The 19,802-nt window shown below is 41.9% G+C and overlaps 1 protein-coding gene across 1 annotated transcript in view; it reads right to left on the bottom strand.

The window, feature by feature from the left end:
• Positions 1–18,909, bottom strand: part of LOC126253602 (cuticle protein 16.5-like) — a 231,402-nt gene extending 212,493 nt beyond the window's left edge. Inside the window, exons 1-2 of the mRNA XM_049955051.1 lie at positions 18,838–18,909; positions 17,308–17,484 (exon numbers count right to left, since the gene is read on the bottom strand). Of these exons, the coding sequence (XP_049811008.1) occupies positions 17,308–17,484; positions 18,838–18,849 (189 nt within the window). The 5' untranslated portion in view covers positions 18,850–18,909. The remainder of the gene's footprint in view (positions 1–17,307; positions 17,485–18,837) is intronic.
• Positions 18,910–19,802: the final 893 nt, after the last annotated feature.

The raw sequence follows: 19,802 nt of genomic DNA, 5'->3' as shown, positions 1-19,802 counted from the left end.
TCTTGCGTGAGTGTTCTTGTTGAGTGAACTATTATATCTTCTTATATGTCTGTTGCATTTATAGTTGCTTTTGTTGGTGTGTTGGTAGCCTTTATGAAAGTTTAAATTACTTAGGGCGGATAGAATACTAAATTTAGCTGTATGTATGTAATAATTTTAACACACATGATAGTCCATGTATAAAGGCTGTCTCGGGAGAAACGGTCAATATTCAGAGATATGACAGGGAAGATTGTTTGAAGCTAAAAACTGAATTGGGTTTTATGCTCTATTCCAAATGGTTTCTGAGATGGAACATATTTAAAGTTACTTTTGTACGCTTTTCTTGGGCAACCAGAAATCCGCGGCCTCTAGAGAAAACTTGTTGCAGTATGAAACTGAACTAGATTAAACTTTCTTTTAACAAGGTCCTATTAATTTTTTCTCAGGGCTTTCCAGGTTACTGGAAGAGAGCGAGAGAATGCGGAAAATATCGCGCAACGTGATTGCGATGAGGTGTACGTGCGCCAGTTTGGAGGTTGTTCTCTGACTTGATAGACCACGTGTCCACGTCCAATTATTCGTCTCGACGTCGCCTAAATTATTATGGTATGTTGTAAACAATGACAACGTACTGAACAATGAATAAAATAAGCAACAATGACTATTAAATGTGTTCTGTCTTGGGAACCATTGAGAATAGTGCATATATCCACATGAAGTGTTTTGCTTCAAATGATCGAGCCTGTCATATCCCTGAATATTGTCTATTCGCCCTGGAACAACCTGTACATTATGTTTAATTTTCATTTATTAATTTAACCCGAACAGATTAATGCCTTCAGGAGTCCTATTACATCATCCCAGAGTTTTATATGTAATTACAAAACTTATTAAAATTACAGTTAGTAAAAAATCGTAGTATTTTAATATCTCTTCTTCTCTCTGCGTACATTAGGCATTTTCCTGATTTCATTCTTGGTTGAAATTAGTTGATTTTCCTCAGTCTTCCAAAATTTCTTCTGGCCACTGGGTAAATTACCGATTTGGGTACGTCGTCTTCCATTCTTGTGGAATAATTCTTCCAGTTCTTTCTGTATTCTTTAATTGGCTCATTTATATTTTTTTGCTCTCAATTCTTTTCTGATGCCTACATTCACTCTCCCATCAGACAGAATGTACCCACCTACACTTCTTAGCAGTTGGTTCTCTAGTGCTTGCGTTCTGATAGGAACAAGTGTTTCTGTTGTGTTGTCCAGGCAAGAGCTTCAAGGTCTAGAGAGAAGTAATTATGAGCAGTACTGTGTCATTTGGTCATTCGGTCATTTGGACAGAGACACCGTCCTATACAGTAGATGTTGAGCTGCAGGATTTTTCGACAACATTGTCAGCTCAAGAAAGAATTTTTCGCTACTTCTATCATTTACCCCCGCGAAATAATCAGTAAGTCTATGTTTTGTTTACGGTTTAATGAACGTTATTGCTAAAGTCAAGTACTCGTTTAGTTCCTTGGTTGACTACAGATGTAGTCTACCTACTACTAAGGTGAGTATACGAGGCCCACAGAAATGGAACGCTATCGGGTAGTGAACTAAGGATGAGGGCTTCGCCTGTGGTTTTGTTTCAGAAACCATGCCGACTTTGACACGTAAATCCAAGATAAACCTATATGAAGATGTCAATATCAGAAAAATTCAACTACAGCCTTCCGGGCGGAGTGATCGCGCGGTTTGCGGCATCATGTCAGGGATTGCGCAGCCCCTCGAACTGGAGGTTCGAGCCCTCCCTCCGCCATGGGTGTGTGTGTGTGTGTGTGTGTGTGTGTGTGTGTGTGTGTGTGTGTGTGTTGTTGTTGTTAGTTTTAAGTTAGTTTAAGTAGTGTGTAAACCTAGGGACCGATGACCTCAGCAGTTTGGTCCCCTAGGAATTCACACACATTTGAACATTTGAACAACCACAGCTGTGTACTTTAAGATATTATCTTATTTTATTGTGAATGTGGCCAGTTTCGCCATTTCATTATGCCATCTTCAGGCCCCATAACGAAATGCCGAAATTGGTTGTCTTCACAATTACTTAACCAGCCAATGTCCACTGGCCATGATGGACCAACATAGATTATATGAAGATGGGTGCATGGGGATGTAATCTTCCAACCCAAACACAGGTCTAGCGTCCAGCAGTGGAAACAAAAATGGCTCTGAGCACTATGGGACTTAACATCTATGGTCATCAGTCCCCTATAACTTAGAACTACTTAAACCTAACTAACCTAAGGACATCACACTACACCCAGTCATCAAGAGGCAGAGAAAATCCCTGACCCCGCCGGGAATCGAACACGGGAACACGGGCGCGGGAAGCGAGAACGCTACCGCACGTCCACGAGCTGCGGACTAGCAGTATAAACAGATAATTTGTTCTTCTACGTTTTCCGACGGATACAGTGGCGTCTATTATTCGATGGAACGCTAAAATTTGTCTCAGAAGAGATGACTGCTTTTCCAATCATAAGCAGTTTAGTCCGGAACCGCGGGACTGCTACGGTCGCAGGTTCGAATCCTGCCTCGGGCATGGATGTGTGTGATGTCCTTAGGTTAGTTAGGTTTAAGTAGTTCTAAGTTCTAGGGGACTGATGACCACAGATGTTAAGTCCCATAGTGCTCAGAGCTATTTGAACCATAGGCAGTTTGGTTGCGTAGCTCCTTACGGTGCTCTATTGTTAGTATGGGCCTGAATGGAGGTCCTTTTCGCAACCGGTCCAGCTGAAACTGAAACACAAGAGTGTGGCTGCGCCATAGTTTATTTGCCGGGGGCTGTCAAGTATGTCAGTCGATATTCAGTCACCATCGTCATTGGGTTGTAGATAAACCCAGAGAACCGTGAATTCATACCTGTGATAGAAACACCTCCGAGGTCTCGAGATAGCAAGATTTCCTTGTTGAACGGAGATCACGACTTACAAGTCCCGTAGAGCGGGTGGCTCATTCTGCTCATTGTCATATGTATACCGTAAGGGGAGAACATAACGAGAGAAATGAATATAAATTTGTAGAATGTACAATAAATTACATTGTGTAAAAACTATGTATGATAGGTATTTCTAAAGCTCCATAAATTGAACACTGACAGGCTTGTTATATCGCTGAATGGTAGAATGATAAGTCAGAAAATATTAACAACAGCATAATAACAATAGCCTATAAAAGAAGAAATCTCCTCGCAAGTGAGTACACAGAAAAACTGTGTTGTTATGCATTTATAAATTAGTATATCATCTCTGCATGTCTCTACTAAATCATTTTCTTAATTCATAAGACGGATACTTTTGATGCCTATCGTGGTCGACAGTACTGCTCCACTCAACTCATGTGCCAACGGCTGCTGATGTGAGCTGATACCATATGGCAGATTTCGTTAAGGCCAAGATGCGCTTCGGATTCCTGTTAGTGACATGAGACATCATCTTTAAAGATGATAACTCTCCTTTTTAAACTTACTGGCAGATTAAAAATGTGTGCCTGACCAAGACTCGAACGGTCAGTACTCCACAGCAGAGCGACAAATTCATTCTGGAAGCCGCACGGAGTCCTGTTACGGTTCGCGCGCTCCCCTCGTCGGAAATTGGAGTCCTCCGTCGGGCTTGGATGTGTATGTTGTCCTTAGCATAAGTTAGATTAAGTAGTGTGTAAGCTTAGGGACCGATGGCCTCAGCAGTTTGGTCTACATCTACATCCATACTCCGCAAGCCACCTGACGGTGTGTGGCGGAGGGTACCCTGAGTAGCTCTATCGGTTCTCCCTTCTATTCCAGTCTCGTATTGTTCGTGGAAAGAAGGATTGTCGGTATGCTTCTGTGTGGGCTCTAATCTCTCTGATTTTATCCTTATGGTCTCCTCGCGAGATATACGTAGGAGGGAGCAATATACTGCTTGACTCTTCGGTGAAGGCATGTTCACGAAACTTTATCAAAAGCTACTGAGCGTCTCCCCTGCAAAGTCTTCCACTGGAGTTTATCTATCATATCCGTAACGCTTTCGCGATTACTAAATGATCCTGTAACGAAGCGCGCTGCTCTCCGTTGGATCTTCTCTATCTCTTCTATCAACCCTGTCTGGTACGGATCCCACACTGCAGAACAGTATTCAAGCAGTGGGCGAGCAAGCGTACTGAATCCTACTTCCTTTGTTTTCGGATTGCATTTCCTTAGGATTCTTCCAATGAATCTCAGTCTGGAATCTGCTTTACCGACGATCAACTTTATATGATCATTCCATTTTAAATCACTCCTAATGCGTACTCCCAGATAATTTATGGAATTAACTGCTTCCAGTTGCTGACCTGCTATTTTGTAGCTAAATGATAAGGGATCTATCTTTCTATGTATTCGCAGCACATTACACTTGTCTACATTGAGATTGAATTGCCATTCCCTGCACCATGCGTCAATTCGCTGCAGATCCTCCAGCATTTCAGTACAATTTTCCATTGTTACAACTTCTCGATACACCACAGCATCATCTGCAAAAAGCCTCAGTGAACTTCCGATATCATCCATAAGGTCATTTATGTATTTTCTGAATAGCAACGGTCCTATTGTAACGACAACTGTACATATAATAATTTTTTTCTTTATGAATTTCTCTAAATTAGTGTGAAAAATGGTTGATTTAATTTCTTGCTCTTTTCGTGATGTTAAAGAAACTGTGAGTAACTTTTGAAATGAATATTATTAATTATGTTAGATTTCAAATGATGTGATAATCAAAAGAAAGTGTACTTAATGTTAAAACTATTGTAAAATGTGGAAATTGTAATTTAAACACTTGGTCCATACGTAGGTAATGCATTAGGATATGTGTAGTAGAAAACCTGTGGTGAATACCCTACCTGTAGGGGAGCGGGAAAAGGTGGAGGCAGGCGAGCGCGGGAAAACGCACACTGGGCGCGGTTCGGCACAACGGGCTCAGTAGTCAGTCGGAGGCGAGCATCAGTAAGAGTCGGAGTTGTGAATCGGTCAGAGGAACACGTACTGTACCGAGGCGGCTACCCAGGAAAAGTGGATTCCATTGAGCCTCGGATGAACCGATTCCGACGACTACTTGGCATGGCTATATTCTGAGGCACAAAATTGGAAAGATTACGACGCTAAGAAGATGGAAAGTGCCTATGTAGCGTGAGCCTTAGCCGCGCTTGTATGTGTGCCGTGCTGCCCGCTACCTCGCTGCCCGCCAACCGCCGCACCGACTTGCACAGGTCAAACATTTATTTCATCTTTAGAAGTGTATTTGCGTGGACCAGTGTCGAAAATGTTTCTAACCGTTCAATAATAACGTGACTTTTACCAGAATTGCCTTAGCCATGACTTATCCTGATCACTGACCTAGACAGGATCCTTACCTCGTATTGTGCAGCCCGAGTATCCTGAACTGAAAGTTTATAATTAGTGTAAATGAGAATTATCAGCAGTCAAACTTTTGCTATAAAGAAATTTAAAAGTTCTGTGAATTATTGCAAATGTTGGTAAAAGACAAAAGTATGACTAAACTGAAAGAGAGTTTTTTGAATTGAGTTAGCGATGCTATTTAATTAACTTGAGACAGAACTAAGGACAGTTAAATTATTCAGAAGTAAGACAAAAGAGTAGTTATCCATTGATTGATAAATTTGAGTGTTAATTTGCCTTTTAGTACTTAACAGTTTCAGTATAACGACCATAACAGTTTCAGGGTCCCCCCCTCCCTTCTCTTGTTCATTCTTTCAAACCTTGAAATGTGCTGATCATATTTGACCTGTAAATTTAAGTCCTTTATTGAACCTAAGTGTATTAGTGTTGTTTTCCCAGTTTCAATAGTGACATTGTATGTGTGTTTTCAAAACTGTGCACTCTAGGAAAATCTATGCCCGATTTCAGTCTGATCAATATACGAAATGCAGTTCGTAATAATCATTGCTGTGTGGTGTTGTGTGAATTTAGCTCGTCCAAATTAGTACAAAAAGAGAAAGCTTTAGTTCAGTGGATTTTTCCGGGTCCAAATTTTGCCATATAACGCATCATTACTACGTGTTACTATGCTTGTACATGCACCCACTTGTACAAGGAAAAGCTCACTCATTGCCTAAGTAGGCTGGCGACCGAATCATTAATTATAGGTAGCATCTACTGTGTATACTTCTTGTCCATGCGAACGAGCAATTATACTTTACATATGCTTGATGAATCACTGTAGTTATTGACTGATTCCAAGTCCGATCTTGCTTCTATTAGGTACACGCGGTCAATTTATGTACTAAAATCCTTGGTTATAAGGTGAAGCCCGTGAACTTATTACAGTACAGGCTTTATAGAGCTAACGCACGTCCGTTTAAGGGCGGTAGCGTTACACGTGGCTTCCCGGTGACAGGACATCCAGTTGTTGTCGATTACAAATTAACGTAAAGATCGAACAGTGGATGTTCAGTGGCACGAATAGCAATAAAGTTCAGTAAAATAAATTACAGTGAGCGTCAAGTATAACACTGTGTTGTAGTTGCCATTCGATATGGACGGGAATGTAGGCAGGGTAGATGCGCCGGGCGAAATGGAGAATGCGGCTGGCAGTAGCCGGAGTTTACGCGGCCAGATAACAGATGGCATTAGCAGAAGACAATTGGCGTACATACAATACCACGAACACGTTAACGAACAGATTGAAATGGCAAGATCGCCTCGAACGCAGCAAGGAATGAAACAGGAAGTAGAGGGTGACTTTGTAGATGATAGTGGGTACGTGAACGAATCCACTGACATATTCGATTCACCACAGATAAAGAAAGAACCGAAAGAAACTTCTGAAGTAGAACCGGAACACAAGGATTCCGTAGAACAAAACAGTGTAAAAATTTTAAGCATGAATGACTTATTTGAACAATTAACCAAACAAATTGCAGGACAGAATGTGCAACTTAAAACGCACGTTGATGAGCAGCTCAAAACGCAGGGCCATCAGCTCAAAACCCAGAATCAACAGCTGAAAACACTCGTTGACGAGCAACTCAAAACACAGGGTCGTCAGCTCAAAACACAAAATGAGCAACTTCAAAAACAAGTCGGCAATCAGGTTAATCAACTTAAAACACACGTTGCAGAGCAGCTCAAAACACAGAGTGATCGGATTAAAGCACAGGTTGAAGGACAGGGAATTAAAATTAGTAAACAAATAGAACAGGTAGAACAAAAGGTGGGTAATTTAAGTTCTGTGGTAAATACTATGAAATTTGAAATTGACACCATTAACAAAAATATGGACACTATGCAGGGGGAAATTGTTAACATTAACAGTAGGTTCGATGTTGAAATTCTCAACATACAAGAGAAAGTAGAGCCCCTGGTAGAAACAAAAGTAGACGAAAAAGTTTTCGGTCTCAAAACTGAGATCGTAAACGAATGTCAACAAGGAATTTCACAGTTGAAAAGGGCAGTTTCAGACACTGAAAAAGATTTAGGCGAGAGAGTTACCGAATGTGAACAAAATTCTTCGAAAATTCAAGACAAAATTTTTGACCTTGAGAATAAAATTAAAGATAGGCCTGGTGTTGTCTGTAATGGCACACCGATTACAAAGCTGTTAGAAGGCGAGGAACGCTTCGATCCAGCCAAGAAACATAACGGGTGGCATCCGTTAGATTTTATCAAAAATTGCGAGAGAGTATTCCCTGAGCACTTGTCTGATCAGGAAAAGATAAATGTTGTAATTAGCGCCTTAGCAGGTGATGCTAAGCGCTGGGTAATAAATTTAAATACCGAACGAATGACGTTCGAAGAATTTAGGCAGAGATTTACGGAAGAATATTGGTCCGAACAAAAGCAGGATCATTTATGGCGCGAATTTATCATGGCCAAGCTTCATGATAACAGGGGCAGAAATTCTTTGAAAGATTTCTGCGAGCATTGGTACCGAAAATTGACACACTTAAGAGGTAGAAGATCAGATTCAGAAATTATCTGGGAGCTATATAAAAAGCTTCCGGAGGATTCAAAGATGTATGTAGGAAGCAATCATCGTAGCTTCCAAGCATTTCTAGAAAGGGTCGAAGACGAAGACCATTGGCGCGCAAGTCGTGCCAATTATCAAAACTTTGGTAACCATAATAACCGATACAATGACGAACGAAACGACGGCGATGGATTTCGCGTCAATGTAATACAAAGAGGAAGAGGCAGAGGAAGAGGCAGAGGAAATTATTCAGGTCGCGGTAGAGAGTATACCGCGCAAAATAATAACGACGCGGGAAACTAATTTCCGCGAACGTTGCGGGCCAAACGGAAGCGGACAATACATACCGGCCCCGATTTGAAAAAAGATACTGGACCGACCGTAATGTAATGAGACAGGCTAGGGACAGGAATGGAACGCCGCGGCGTGTGGTGGCGAAACAAGCGTCAGCTGCGAGCCAGAATGAGTCATTTCTGCCGCACAGAACGCTACAGGTTAACAGGCGAGTGGAGCATCAGAGGGCAACGGCCCAGCCTAGCAGAACATCTGTTAAGAAAGAAGCCGCTAGAAATACGGCAGCAGTAGATACGAAAATAGCTGTCAGAGCTAATGAAAACTTTACGAGTAATAATTCTGTGGCAAAGGAAACGATAAAGGAAACTGTGAATACACAGAGAGATGCGGTTAGCAGTGTTTGCAATGAAAATAAAGGCGAGGATGAATTAGCAGAAGTAACTGATTGGCGTGTGCAGATCGATAATCTGTACAAGGGCCTAAAGCAATGTGAGTGGGAGGATTTTAAGGAGTATGAGGCGAAGAAGGTAGTTAATAGGAAAGGAAATGATAGGGACGTCGATAAGGTGACGTGGCCCGAATTGGAAGAGGAGAGAATAAATAGCGCCGCGCAAAGTACGCGTGCCGCCAATAGGATGCAGATTAAGGATAGGAAGGATTTGGAGGATGAAATCCTCAGCATTGACGAAGAAATAACTTCTGCTAACAGTCCGCCAATGGTACAAGCTGCTACCGAGAGGCACCGTGGAGAAGGGGCAGATGATTACCTGAAAGTAATCAAAGTCCACGAGGATTACACCGAATATGAAGTCACAGTGGAAGTGAATAAAGCTGAGGATGAGGCCGTATTGCCAAAAGAGGAGATTGAATTGAAATCCAAGCCTGACGACAATACAGAGGAGGAACTTAGTGCCTGTCTCAGAAAAGCTTTTATGTTAGAACCTGAAAGCGATCCGGAATGGTCGGATTCCGACGATAGTTCGGATGATGAAAGGTACGCAAATACGGACGAAAATGAATGTACTAACTCTCCCTATTGTGCAAAAGTAGCGTACTTAAGTGAATCTGATGTTGAGGAAGAAGGTAGTGGTGATTCTAGTGAAGATGAATTTTTAGGTGTAGACGAAAGTAAATATACTTTTACTGAAAGAGGGTATGAGAAAATTAGTGAAAATTTTCCAGGGCAAGATACAGTAAATAGAAGTGGGCAAAAACCGAATGAATTATTCAGTAATGTAAAACAGGGGCATAATTTGCAGGAACCTCCAGATGATACTATACTGGGGCGCGCCTTAATAAATGTTTTGAAGGAGTGTAAATTACAGGAACAAAAAGAACCACCTCATAAAATTATAGCAGAACAGGAAATGTTATACCTTGCTAAAGACTTCGAAGTTTCAAAACCTAAAAAGCCACCTGATGAAACGAAACGTTGGCAAGATCTGAATGGTTTAGTGAAAGATGTAGAAAATAGGAGGAAAGATTTAGCCACTGAGGAATGGAGAGTATGTTGGTCACACCAGTTTGATACCGAGGTCATAGACTATTTTCATTTAGCATTGGGGCATAGTGGGCCAAAGAAGTGTTCAGATAAATTGAATAATGTAATAGTGATTACTGGTAATATGAGTAAGAAGGTAAAGGAACGAATTAAGTCATGTGATGTCTGCCAAAAGGCCAAAGTGCCGAACAAAACTAGTAGGGGACAAATGCAAAGTACGTTGCCTGAAGACACCCTACACTTATTATCGGTGGATTTATATGGTCCCCTCCCAAAGACTTCGGGAAATTGTGCATATATTTTGGTGAATTTGGAAGTATTTTCAAAATTTGTGAAATTATACCCCTTGAAAAGGGCGACAGCAAAAGCTGTATTTAGTAGGATGGTCGAATACTTCAGGACCATCGGGAAACCAAAAGCAGTACTATCTGACAATGGACCCCATTTCATATCCAAAATTTGGAAGGAGGGAATGGAGAAAGTTGGTGTGGAGGTTAAATATATTGCCGCCTACCATCCTGCAAGCAACCCGGTTGAAAGGTACATGCGAGAAATCGGGAGATTGTGTAGAACATACTGCAGTCACAATCATAGAGCCTGGGGCAGATTTATATCGGATTTTGAGAATGTCATGAACACATTACATCATGAAACTACAGGATTTCCACCGGAAGAAATTTTGTTAGACAGAAGTAGTAAAAGTTTAATTGAAGAAAAACTAGAGTTTCCACCTTGTACAAGTTTGGGATTGGATCAAAAGAAAGAATTGGTGATAAAAAGGGCAAAGCAAAAAGCTGAATCTAGATCTAAAAGACACAATAAAAATTTAAAAGTTTCAAAATTTAAAATTGGAGATTATGTTCTTTTAAAAACCCACGAAAATTCTAGTGAACTAAACCATGAAATTTCAAAATTTAAATATATTTATAATGGACCATATATAATACAGAATATTCCACACGACAATGCTTACTACCTGATCTACCCAAAATCCAAAAGACCTTTAGGTGTAAGAAATATTGTGGACCTGAAACTGTATGTTCCTAGAAATGAGTGAGATAAGAATAATCAGAAAGCGACTGGCAATAAATGTGCTGTATCTTATGCTGAACCCAAGTTATTCTAAATGTAACTAATCTTTGTAAATGTCTGTATACCCTTGAAAGTGTGCTAATGTAGTTATGTGAGTTTCAGATTACCAATTGTACTGTAACTGTAAAAATATATGGAGAAAGGGACTGAAATGAAAGGATAAATGCTATCAGCCAGATAAAAGATGGGACTGTCAAAAATGAAAATGGGCAGTGTATGAACCATGATATGAAGGACTGCCAAATACCAATGAGGGCAGATAAATAGTCGATGGAAAATTGTAAATATGATCCAGGAGATGTGATAATATGAAGTGAAAAGGACTGCCCAAACCCGCACAATAGGCAGCAAATATGTGTAGTTAATTTTTTTGAATATATGTGTGTGTATTTTGTTTAGTAAGTAAGGAAATGGACTGCTATTCAAAGCAAGCAGCGACAAATTATCTTATAGTGTGTACAAAATATGCAATTGTTTTTGTAGTTAAATGTTTGTATTCCAAAATTTAAATTATTTCTTTGAGAAAATTAGAAGAATTAATTAAATTACTATTTTAGTAATGTTATGATGAGAAGTTGGACTGTGCAAAAGGCACTTGAGTAAATGATAAATAATTATTCTTGAAGTGTTAAAAGAGTGTAAACTTATATACAGGGAGTAGAAGGACATATGTAGTGTAAATCTTTTGGACATTTAAGTAAAGGTTCAGAACCACTGTATAATTGTAAGATTTAGTGTTCCCATAAAATTTGGACTTAAGCAAAATTTTCTGGAAACAGGGGCACGTGTAACGACAACTGTACATATAATAATTTTTTTCTTTATGAATTTCTCTAAATTAGTGTGAAAAATGGTTGATTTAATTTCTTGCTCTTTTCGTGATGTTAAAGAAACTGTGAGTAACTTTTGAAATGAATATTATTAGTTATGTTAGATTTCAAATGATGTGATAATCAAAAGAAAGTGTACTTAATGTTAAAACTATTGTAAAATGTGGAAATTGTAATTTAAACACTTGGTCCATACGTAGGTAATGCATTAGGATATGTGTAGTAGAAAACCTGTGGTGAATACCCTACCTGTAGGGGAGAGGGAGAAGGTGGAGGCAGGCGAGCGCGGGAAAACGCACACTGGGCGCGGTTCGGCACAACGGGCTCAGTAGTCAGTCGGAGGCGAGCATCAGTAAGAGTCGGAGTTGTGAATCGGTCAGAGGAACACGTACTGTACCGAGGCGGCTACCCAGGAAAAGTGGATTCCATTGAGCCTCGGATGAACCGATTCCGACGACTACTTGGCATGGCTATATTCTGAGGCACAAAATTGGAAAGATTACGACGCTAAGAAGATGGAAAGTGCCTATGTAGCGTGAGCCTTAGCCGCGCTTGTATGTGTGCCGTGCTGCCCGCTACCTCGCTGCCCGCCAACCGCCGCACCGACTTGCACAGGTCAAACATTTATTTCATCTTGAGAAGTGTATTTGCGTGGACCAGTGTCGAAAATGTTTCTAACCGTTCAATAATAACGTGACTTTTACCAGAATTGCCTTAGCCATGACTTATCCTGATCACTGACCTAGACAGGATCCTTACCTCGTATTGTGCAGCCCGAGTATCCTGAACTGAAAGTTTATAATTAGTGTAAATGAGAATTATCAGCAGTCAAACTTTTGCTATAAAGAAATTTAAAAGTTCTGTGAATTATTGCAAATGTTGGTAAAAGACAAAAGTATGACTAAACTGAAAGAGAGTTTTTTGAATTGAGTTAGCGATGCTATTTAATTAACTTGAGACAGAACTAAGGACAGTTAAATTATTCAGAAGTAAGACAAAAGAGTAGTTATCCATTGATTGATAAATTTGAGTGTTAATTTGCCTTTTAGTACTTAACAGTTTCAGTATAACGACCATAACAGTTTCAGGGTCCCCCCCTCCCTTCTCTTGTTCATTCTTTCAAACTTTGAAATGTGCTGATCATATTTGACCTGTAAATTTAAGTCCTTTATTGAACCTAAGTGTATTAGTGTTGTTTTCCCAATTTCAATAGTGACATTGTATGTGTGTTTTCAAAACTGTGCACTCTAGGAAAATCTATGCCCGATTTCAGTCTGATCAATATACAAAATGCAGTTCGTAATAATCATTGCTGTGTGGTGTTGTGTGAATTTAGCTCGTCCAAATTAGTACAAAAAGAGAAAGCTTTAGTTCAGTGGATTTTTCCGGGTCCAAATTTTGCCATATAACGCATCATTACTACGTGTTACTATGCTTGTACATGCACCCACTTGTACAAGGAAAAGCTCACTCATTGCCTAAGTAGGCTGGCGACCGAATCATTAATTATAGGTAGCATCTACTGTGTATACTTCTTGTCCATGCAAACGAGCAATTATGCTTTACATTTGCTTGATGCATCACTGTAGTTATCGACTGATTACAAGTCCGATCTTGCTTCTATTAGGCACACGCGGTCAATTTATGTACTAAAATCCTTGGTTATAAGGTGAAGCCCGTGAACTTATTACAGTACAGGCTTTATAGAGCTAACACACGTCCGTTTAAGGGCGGTAGCGTTACACTATGACAAAAAAAAATGGTTCAAATGGCTCTGAGCACTATGGGACTTAACTTCTGAAGTCATCAGTCCCCTAGAACTTAGAACTACTTAAACCTAACTAACCTAAGGACATCACACACATCCATGCCCGAGGCAGGATTCGAACCGATCACACACATCCCTGCCCGAGGCAAGATTCGAACCTACGACCGTGGCGGTCTCGCGGTTCCAGACTGTAGCGCCTAGAAAGCCTCGGCCACTCCGGCCGGCTGGTCCTATGACACTCCCCTGCGGCACACCTGAAATCACTTTTACTTCGGAAGACTTCTCTCCACTGAGAATGACATGCTGCGTTCTGTTATCTAGGAACTCTTCAATCCAATCACACGATTGGTCTGATAGTCCATATGCTCTTACTTTGTTCATTAAACGACTGTGGGGAAATGTATCGAACGCCTTGCGGAAGTCAAGAAACACGGCACCTACCTGTGAACCCGTGTCTATGGCCCTCTGAGTCTCGTGGACGAATAGCGCGAGCTTGGTTTCACACGACCGTTCTTTTCGAAACCCATGCTGATTCCTACAGAGTAGATTCCTAGTCTCCAGAAAAGTCATTATACTCGAACATAATACGTGTTCCAAAATTCTACAACTGATCGACGTTAGAGATATAGGTCTATAGTTCTGCACATGTGTTCAACGTCCCTTCTTGAAAACGGGGATGACCTGTGCCCTTTTCCCATCCTTTGGAACGCTACGCTCTTCTAGAGACCTACGGTACACCGCTGCAAGAAGGGGGGCAAGTTCCTTCACGTACTCTGTTGTAAAATCGAACTGGTATCCCATCAGGTCCAGCGGCCTTTCCTCTTTTGAGCGATTTTAATTGTTTCTCTATCCCTCTGTCGTCTATTTCGATATCTACCATTTTGTCATTTGTGTGACAATCTAGAGAAGGAACTACAGTGCAGTCTTCCTCTGTGAAACAGCTTTGGAAAAAGACATTTAGTATTTTGGCCTTTAGTCTGTCATCCTCTGTTACAGTACCATTTTGGTCACAGAGTGTCTGGACATTTTGTTTTGATCCACCTACCGCTTTGACATAAGACCAAAATTTCTTAGGATTTTCTGCCAAGTCAGTACATAGAACTTTACTTTCGAGTTCATTGAACGTCTTAAGATCTTACCACAAATTTCAAAAAACAATTTTTCTGGGAACCCTCATTTTTATATGAAGTCACAGTATTATTTTTCGATGGTTAATACTTAATTTAAAGACTGTCTTTTTACCACGACTATTTTTAAAAAAGCAGATACTGAGAGTACGTGTATGGATCGTCATTGTAATGCCCAACATCACTATGTAACTCAGTCATATACTGTCTGACTTTGTGTTCTGCCTTACGGGATGTCTTGTCATAGGGGAAGCCTCGTCAGAGAGATCCACTGCATGAGCGTCTAGGAAAGTGATTCAGCGGTGGTTTCCGTTGCCTTCCACTGATGATGATGAAATGATAATGAGGACTACACAACACGCAGTCCTTGAGAGGAGAAAATCTCCGACCCAGCCAGGAATCGAACCCGAGCCCCTTGGCGTGACAGAAAGCCACGCTAACCACTCAGCTATCTGGGAGGGCGGTCATATACTATTATGGTTGAAAAGACTGCTGCCAAAGCATAACCTACAAAACATTAACATACGTTGTTTCATATACAGGGTGTTACAAAAAGGTACGACCAAACTTTCAGGAAACATTCCTCACACACAAATAAAGAAAAGATGTTATGTGGACATGTGTCCGGAAACGCTTAATTTCCATGTTAGAGCTCATTTTAGTTTCGTCAGTATGTACTGTACTTCCTCGATTCACCGCCCTTTCGTCAGTATGTACTGTACTTCCTCGATTCACCGCCAGTTGGCCCAATTGAAGGAAGGTAATGTTGACTTCGGTGCTTCCGTTGACATGCGACTCATTGCTAGCATCAAGCACATCAGTACGTACCATCAACAGGTTAGTGTTCATCACGAACGTGGTTTTGCAGTCAGTGCAATGTTTACAAATGCGGAGTTGGCAGATGCCCATTTGATGTATGGATTAGCACGGGGCAATAGCCGTGGCGCGGTACGTTTGTATCGAGACAGATTTCCAGAACGAAGGTGTCCCGACAGGAAGACGTTCGAAGCAATTGATCGGCGTCTTAGGAAGCACGGAACATTCCAGCCTATGACTCGCGACTGGGGAAGACCTAGAACGACGAGGACACCTGCAATGGACGAGGCAATTCTTCGTGCAGTTGACGATAACCCTAATGCCAGCGTCAGCGAATTTGCTGCTGTACATGGTAACGTTGACCACGTCGCTGTATGGAGAGTGCTACGGGAGAACCAGTTGATACCGTACCATGTACAGCGTGTTCAGGCACTATCAGCAGCTGATTGGCCTCCACGGGTACACTTCTGCGAATGGTTCATCCAACAATGAGTCACTGCTCATTTCAGTGCAAATGTTCTCTTTACGGATGAAGCTTCATTCCAACGTGATCAAATTGTAAATTTTCACAATCAACATGTGTGGGTTGACGAGTATCCGCACGCAATTGTGCAATCATGTCATCAACACAGATTTTCTGTGAATGTTTGGGCAGGCATTGTTCGTGATGTCTTGATTGGGCCCCATGTCCTTCCACCTACGCTCAATGGAGTACGTTATCATGATTTCATACGGGATACTCTACATGTGCTGCTAGAACATGTGCCTTTACAAGTATGACACAACATGTGGTTCATGCACGATGGAGCTCCTGCACATTTCAGTCGAAGTGTTCGTACGCTTCTCAACAACAGAATCGGTGACCGATGGACTGGTAGAGGCAGATCAATTCCATGGCCTCCACGCTCTCCTGACCTCAACCCTCTTGACTTTCATTTATGGGGGCATTTGAAAGCTCTTGTCTACGCAACCCCGGTACCAAATGTAGACACTCTTCGTGTTCGTATTGTGGACGGCTGTGATACAATACGCCATACTCCAGGGCTGCATCATCGCATCAGGGATTCCATGCGACGGAGGGTGGATGCATGCATCCTCGCTTACGGAGGACATTTTGAACATTTTCTGTAACAAAGTGTTTGAAGTCAGGCTGGTACGTTCCGTTGCTCTGTGTTTCCATTCCATGATTAATGTGATTTGAAGAGTAGTAATAAAATGAGCTCTAACATGGAAAGTAAGCGTTTCCGGACACATGTCCACGTAACATATTTTCATTCTTTGAGTGTGAGGAATGTTTCCTGAAAGTTTGGCCGTACCTTGTTGTAACACCCTGTATATGTGCAATACCTCCCTGACTCAGGTGTCAGCTGTCAGCCAGAAAACATTATTTGGTATTACTTTAACAGCACGTTAGTAGGACGGTGTGATCTAAACAGAATACCAAGTACGTGTTCTCATTGTTGCTGGTACCAACAATGGTTTCCTGTTTCACTTCCAAAGGTAGATACACAGTTTGTAAGTAGCTAGAATATGATTCTGATGCATTACTATCTGGTCACAGAAATGAAAAAAAGTTGAGAAATATGGTGATTTAAAATATTTATTTAATTTTTTTGTAGATTATTTTCAAAATGAGCACTTTTTGTACAGACGACATTTCAGCCCAGCAGAGCAGCCTTAGCGTGGAGGTGGGCGGCGGCAGCGAGAGCGCCGGGGGCGGCGTACGCTGCAGGAGCAGCATAGGCGACATGGGCTGGGGCGGCGTACGCCACAGCAGGGGCGGCGTAAGCGTGGGCAGCGTAGGCGTGGGCGGCGTGGGCGGCCAGGGCGGCGGCGCCGTTGACGACGGCGTCACGGGCCTGGGTGTGGGCGACGGCGGTCAGGTGGGCGGCCCTGGTGGCGGCGACGGCAGGGGTGTCCAGCAGGTAGCCGTCGGAGCGCACGGCGACGGGGGCGGGGCCGTAGGCGGCGTAGCCGGCGTGCACGGGGGCGGCGACCACAGCGGGGGCGGCGTACGCGGCGGGGGCGACGACTGCTGCGGGGGCGGCGCCCAGGTAGCCGGGCTTAGCCACGGCAACGGCCAGGATGGCACTCAGGACGATCTGAAATACAGAATGCCACTAAAATCAGTACTCGCCCTAGTTTCCATAACTAACAAGGTCTGCAGTTCAATAAATGTTCCACAAACCACGGTAAAGTGCGTAGTAGGTAACACTTAGAACTACTTCTCCTATTCCAACAGAGCGAAACGTTTCCTGAAACCCAAGTAAATTCAGTGGAATTGCTGCTCGTCTTACGTTCAATGTCGTTTCGTTAACCTTACCCAAATATTCTGCGAGAATATCGCCAACTTTCCTGCTATCAATCCTGTTTGAAGTACCTAACAACGTCGTCAAAAGTTTACATGGGCTTTACTCGCCTTTTACAATCCTGGTAGCGTGTGCAGTCTTTTAGGCATGATCATGGTTGGGTTAATCAGTAGAAAAATGTATTTGACAACAACCTAGATCATATACGTACATCATATATGAACAAAAGACGGATTCAACTACAATAAATAACACATCCCGTCACGTGCAGCGTCGTTAAGTGCTTGGCATACCCGAGACGTGTTTGAAACGAAGTTTCTCCCGTATTCACCGCGAAGAGACCTCCAAATGCGACAAACTTTTTTTGACAGCTATTTCAAAATGAGCTTTCCTTGCACTTGAAGCAATTTTAAGGAAGGTTTTACCGAAAAAAGGTTAACATTATTTTTTTCCACTTTTGGAGCCACTTTACCGCTTCAGTCACGTTCTTCAGTCATCCACGTTTATAAGGCAAGTTACAGAATGTTACACACCTTGGGACAAATTACATTGGTTTCATCATATTTTTAGACGCTGTGATTTGACTTATTTTCTGACCTTTGCGGAGGCTACAGAGAAACCCAGCCTCAAAATATGACGAAGTTGTACTCATCATGTACCTTCTCGTGTAACTCAGCCAAGAATTCAAAGTAAAGTAATGCTTTATGCACACTCAACGAAGGACGTACGTTCCCTCAACTAGGCTGTGAAAAAAAGGTGTTACCTTTTACAATCTGCGTTTCATTCCGACCACGCTCTTACTTAACAGACTGTAGCTGAAATCAGCTGCATTGTGTCTCAGACTACGTGGTTACGACCAGTAAATGCTGTGCAGTACTATAATGAGATATAAGTTTTACCCACAAATTTCCTTTATGAATTTAATACATTTTCCAAGATTTTCAAAGAAAATTTAAGTCCTTCTTTGCAGTTTCGAATTTCTTAGCGAATATACAAAATTTGTTACATTTCATGTTGGCTCCAACTAGACTTGAGAAATGTACCGTTAACGATGAAATATAAGAGAACAGTAGCTATTCGTTAGAGGATAACGTAAGGGGCTCTAACGAGGAATTTGCTCATAGAGTCTGTAAGAATGGTACGTACCAGGGTGTTCATGGTTATGCTGCTTCCTGCTGCTGCTACTGCTGCTGCCGAAATGTGCTTCTGTCTGGTATCTGCCCGCTATTTATGCGAAGTCGGCCAAGCGTACGTCACAATGCGTGAAAGTAGCGAACCTTGCACTGCCGACCTTGTGCGAGGTCCTGCCGTGGGCGTTGTCTTGCGATGGCCACCCACCTCCCGGAATGTGTGTTCCGGATGGAAGTTCCGTTTTTTTTCACAGAATAAATTGGATATGTGTCAGTGATCAAGGCGATTTAAACATTTCTTAAATAAATTAAGAAGTGGTCGCTGTCGATCGAAACGCAATATCTGTCTTCATAATTTAAATTACCTCTACTCATTTCTGTGTTACACATACGATTGGTTATTAAATGACTCGGTAACCCTTATATGGCTCAGTAGTTCAATAACGAAGTGTCAGATCACAAATCCAAAGGTCTCTGGTTCCATCTCTGGTCAATCCCAGCATTTTTGTGTGCTACTTACCGCTTGTTTTATCTTTGTGAAAAACGCCGAGTTGCGCCGTTGTTTCTAATTCACGTTAAGCCGTAGGTTCCCCTAGAACTGGATGGATAAGTCAGTTCAAAGATTGGAGGATGGCAACGACATACTACCTCCAACTGGACCCTACCTAATAAGTACTGTGGTGTTCAAAACAATCGTCGGATTGATAACTGCCTCACTTTAGATAATTGTACCTGTTGCTGCCTGTTTCTTCGTTCCGCTTGTGCAAAGCAGGGAAAAAGTGTCTCGTTCGTTGATTGAACATTATGTTGAATTTGAATCACGCAGCCCGCTGAGCTTTTTGATTTATTAATACAGAACGGAGGCACCAATTAACGTAAGACATGTTACTTGCTGTACTTTTGCTGTCTATTTCTTCCCTTCATTTTCCCTTCTCCCAGAAATCCCAGTTATCTGTGCTAGAGCCGGCCGGTGTGGCCGAG

The sequence above is a fragment of the Schistocerca nitens genome, chromosome 4, assembly GCF_023898315.1.
Source record: "Schistocerca nitens isolate TAMUIC-IGC-003100 chromosome 4, iqSchNite1.1, whole genome shotgun sequence".
Lineage (NCBI taxonomy): Eukaryota > Metazoa > Arthropoda > Insecta > Orthoptera > Acrididae > Schistocerca > Schistocerca nitens.
The sequence above is the reverse complement of the archived record's forward strand: the minus strand, read 5'-3'. Positions and strand labels throughout refer to the sequence as shown.